The sequence below is a fragment of the Octopus bimaculoides genome, chromosome 14 (assembly GCF_001194135.2).
Source record: "Octopus bimaculoides isolate UCB-OBI-ISO-001 chromosome 14, ASM119413v2, whole genome shotgun sequence".
NCBI classification, from domain to species: domain Eukaryota; kingdom Metazoa; phylum Mollusca; class Cephalopoda; order Octopoda; family Octopodidae; genus Octopus; species Octopus bimaculoides.
In genome coordinates this window covers 29,799,083-29,804,079 of record NC_068994.1, presented here as the reverse complement: position 1 = coordinate 29,804,079, position 4,997 = coordinate 29,799,083, and the positions used below count along the sequence as shown (strand labels likewise).

General features: G+C 37.0%; 1 protein-coding gene across 1 annotated transcript in view; it reads left to right on the top strand.

The window, feature by feature from the left end:
* LOC106876261 (uncharacterized) overlaps positions 1–4,997 on the top strand; it is a 95,865-nt gene that overhangs the window by 14,003 nt on the left and 76,865 nt on the right. The window contains exon 2 of the mRNA XM_014924751.2: positions 572–698. Coding sequence (XP_014780237.1) covers positions 581–698 — 118 coding nt within the window. The 5' untranslated portion in view covers positions 572–580. The remainder of the gene's footprint in view (positions 1–571; positions 699–4,997) is intronic.

Here is a 4,997-nt window from a genome sequence, read left to right as displayed (position 1 = left end):
ACACACACACACACACACACACACACACACACACACACACACACACATTCCTGTATTACAATGTTAAGCTCTTAGCATGCGATATTTTTCTGTGGGACGTCATGGGATGTAAATAAACACCCTATTTACATATAACAGCAACTGAACTATATATTTGCAAAGACGGAGTGAGAGAGAAAGAGAGATGAATAGAGAGATTATTATTATTATTATTATTATTATTATTATTATTATTATTATTATTATGTTGTTGTTGTTTTTTTTGTCTTCTTTCTTCAAATTTTCTTCCATTTCTCGCCGAGTGTTTTCCGTACACCTAGGGCAGAGAAACTCATTGTATGCATTCCCAGTTTACACACGCAAATTCACAGGCAAAATATGTATTTAGAAAAAAAAAAATTAATGAATAAAAAAATTCATGAATGGATGTTGTTTTCACAGCGATAATGCTCTTCTCAGTACATGAGTCGTTCATTGTTATTATTATTATTATTATTATTATTATTATTATTATTATTATTATTATTATTATTATTATTATTATTATTATTATTATCATTATTATTTCCAGGTAGCAACAATGCGAGGCGACTCCCATCGAAAGATCACCAAGTGCACTGCAATACAAAATGTAATAAAATCATTACAACTGCCACTAGCAGTAGTACTATTTTTAATTACTTCCATTGGAATGTCAGGTCTGTATTGATGATTTCAGTATCTAATGACACCCGAAACAACACTGCACTTAGTACACAACACTGAAAACGAGATTCTAACATATAAACACTATTCTACATCTACAAAATGAAATATGGAGGTGCGTGGCTTAGTAGTTAGGGTGTTGGATTAATGATTCTAAGAGTATGGTTTCGATTCCTGGACTGGGTGACTCGTATGTTCTTGAGAAAAACACTTCATTTCACGTTGCTCCAGTCTTCCTAGCTGGCAAAAATGAGTACTCCTGCGATGGACTGGCGTCCCGTCCAGGTGGTGTTATGTATACGCGCCACGGAAACTGATAAAACAGGACCTCGGGAAAGATAATTATCTTTCATCCAAATTGTAATGTAGCAAATCTTTTCCGTTTGTGTATAGAGCCCGATTTCAATGGGGATTTTTTTTACACATATAGTTTTACATGACATTAACGAAATCACAATTCTGAGAGAGAAATTAACAAGAAACAAATAAGTAAATAAATAAAAAAAGATACTAACCTATCATGGTGGAATTGCTTTTATAATTTTAATCAGTCAAATCCATTTATCTTCTGTATGCTGTGATGGCGTTAAAGAAATTTTCAGCCTTTTGTTTTTTAGTTTTTGCTTTTGATATGCGACATAACAAAACAAATTACTTTTTGTTTTCAAATTAAGGAAAAATTTTTACCAAACCTTCAAAGAGAAAAACATTTAATGAAAGACAATTATAAATCAAGGTTTGCAACATACACGTTAATAGAAGGGCGAATTAACGTTTGTTTATGCATCAAGAGAGAAACTATTTCAATAAATGTTTTCCTTTCTGAATGGTTGGGATTCTTCAGTATAGACTAACTAAACCACAGCTATCACTCGCAAGAACTATGACGAGTAGACATAGGCATACTCTTAGCCCTTCCACACTTGACTCAGCAGAATATCGTGGATGTGACAGCTGGCCGGTGTGAGGTGCACCAGCATTTGTGAGCTACTCATTTTAATTTTTTGCTGAGTGAACTGGAACAATGAGTAAATGAGGCGTTTTGCTCAAGAACACAATGCATCACCCTATGTAGAAATTGAACACACGATCTTATGATCGTGAGATCAACACCCTAACCGCTAGACCACGTGTCCAACTAACAGATGTTTCATTTAGTGTTATTTTCAGGTATTAGTTTTCATACTAAAGTAATGGATGTGTGTGTGTGTATTTATTGATATTATTTTATGCATTTAGCCCAAAGGCTGTGGCCATGCTGATGCACCGCCACTCTCATGATCTTTTCAGTGGCCATTCTTTTGTGGTTGGCTTTTGGTGAAGGAGAGACTTCGTTATTGCTCTCTCTTCTGAATTTTTACCGTGATATATGTTCACCTGGGACCTTAAGAGACAGCAAGAGACCAAAGTTTTTCTTGAAATTGTCTACTCCTACTCCATTCAGATCTGTCAGATGTTTCGACAAGATAATAAATAGTCGTGGGCTCTTGAATTCCAGACTATTGCAAAACATGGTCTTCACTTTAGACAGGATGGCTGGAACATTTGGAACAGTGCAGTGACGTCCAAGTCGGGGGCCGGTATAGCACTTGATACCAAAGTTTGATGCCAACCCCTCCAGGATCTTCCATATGTATATATCTCTCCCGTCTTCGCTCCAGGGAATAGAGTCGTAACTCTTTCACTTTCTCCCAGCAGCTCAGCTGTTTCTTTGATGCAAATTTCCTGGTGTATTTCTACTGAACTGCCTAAAGTACCGCCGTCAATTTGATACTGTGAGGTGACCACAGTTGAGAGCAGTAGTCCAGATGGCTGAGGACAAATGTTCTCCATAGAACCAGTATAGTTTCCTGGTTTCTTGTGCTAAAAGTTCTCAGAATCCTTCCAGCCATCCACTTGCATATTGCCACCACCTTGGTGATATGTGCGTGAAACTAGACGTTGTGACTATATCATTCCCCAGAACATGCACTATACTTGACGTTGGGATTGCCGCTCCTTTTGATCCATAGTATCGTTATGGCAGCATATTAGCACAAGCTGGCAGAAAACAGAGGACTTGAAATTTCCCTGCATTAAATTGTATGTTGCTTTCTTCAGCCCATTTATATATGGCATCTAGGTCTTTCTGTAGATTAGCATCAGAAGATTCCTTGACTGCCTGTATTACTTTTGTGCCGTCGGCATAGCTAGTAAGTGTGGCTGTCTGTGAAAGTGATGGCATGTCCCAAAAAGCTACCATAAACAGCCGTAGCCCCAAGAGGCATTCCACCCGCTATTACTGGCCGCCACAGCATGGCTTCTGAGAGATAGGCCTAAAATCTTTTAGCATCCGCTCTACTACCTCCTGTATGGACGTGGCAGTATGCCTTCCTTAACTTTCTGGGAAGTCTGCAATCAGGGAACCATTTTCTTCGAACAGTGGCTCTATTTTGCACCGTACGTGTGTATGTGTGTGTATGTGTGTGTGTGTGTGTGTGTGTGTGTGTGTGTGTGTGTGTGTGTGTGTGTGTGTGTACAGTATCTCACAGAAGTATGTACACCCCTAAAAGATTTCAGTAAAATTGCCATTACTCTGATAATACCGAAGGAAATCAAACGAAATTTATACTGAATAAAATGCATTATACAAATTTGGAACACAAAGCAATAAACACTTTCAAAGATATGAACGAAATATTAATTTTCAAACGTTACAAAAATATGTACACCCTAAAGCAAATTTACTATATTCAATATTTTATCCACTTTACCAGATATCTTATCAGACATTTTATCCACTTTATCAAATACTGCTGATAATTTCAATTTTAATAAATTATTTCTCCTGGCATTTTTGCACCAGTTATTGCTATTGCATCTGCAGGAATTCTGATTGGTGTACCGTGGTGAAAATCTTCATTGAGATTAAAATGGCACCACAAAGAAAATAATTGTCTGAAGATTTAAAGAAAATTATTTTTAATTTGCACAAGAATGGGGTTTAGGATACAAGGTAATTAGCAAGCGCATACATAAATATTGTAAACACAGTTGCCAAAGTAATCCAGAAGTACAAAGCTACTGGACGGCGAAGCAATAAACATCGTCCAGGTCGTCCTTCTATTTTAACTGCGCGTGATATTCGCCACATCCAATGTTGCATGATGGATGACAGGCGTCGTACCGCTTCATCTTTGGCCCAAGAAGTATCTTCTGTTAGTGGAAAGAGTGTATCCGTCCAAACAGTTCGTTGAAGTTTGAACTAGTGTGGCCTTCATGGAAGCATTCCTCGTAGTAAGCGTCTCCTCACTACCAGGAATAAATCAAGTCTTTCTGTTGCCGAAACCTACCTGAGTAAGAGGAAGGAGTTTTTTAATAAAATTAATTTTCTGATGAGACTAAAATCAAGTTATTTGGATCAGGTGGTATTAAACGAGCATGATGATGTCCAGTAATAACGATAAATGCACCGTGCCTACCGTGAAATGCAGAAAGCAACGTTGAAAAGCATCAAAGAACCAGGAAGACATTCCATGTTCCAACATGATAATGACCCTAAACACACTTCAAAGATAACGACTAAATTTTATCAGATAAAACGGTAAAGGTATTGCCTTGGCCTACCGTTTCACCTGATTTAAATTCAATAGAACATCTGTGGGGTGTTTCGAAAGGCAAGGTGAAGGAGAAAAATCGGGTCTTTATGATTTGACGGGCAACATTTTTTTATGTAGTGTTTTTGGTACCGAAACATTTTCAAACTTCGTATACTTGTATATTTTGTGGTATAGAACAGATAAAAAATTTTGTATTCGAAGTTATTTCACGTTAAAAATTGTCTTATTTCGATAGTTTCAACAAATCACTGACGTCTATTCAGTTGAATACAGTTAGTGCTGTGACGGTGTATATGGTATTAATCCCCGTTAATTCTGACATTTCCGATTAACTAGACTTTAGAGTTAGGGTTAGGGTTGGGATTAGGGTTAGGGTTAGGGTTAGGGTTAGGGTTAGGGTTATGAGTGAGGTTATGGCAAAAATATACACACACAGATACGCACAGCGTAATTTATTATATAAACAATATATGCGTATAAATTACGATTAAACCGGATGAAATATGTCACAGGGAATAACACACTTAACACCGGCAGAAATTTATTGTTTACGAAAGAGCACTGACTGTATTCAGCTGAATAGACGTCAGTGATTGGTTGAAATTACAGAAATACGACAACTTTAACATGAAATAACTTGCGATGTACAATTTTTTGTTAAGAAGGCTAAGAGAAAAAGATGTTTTATATGAC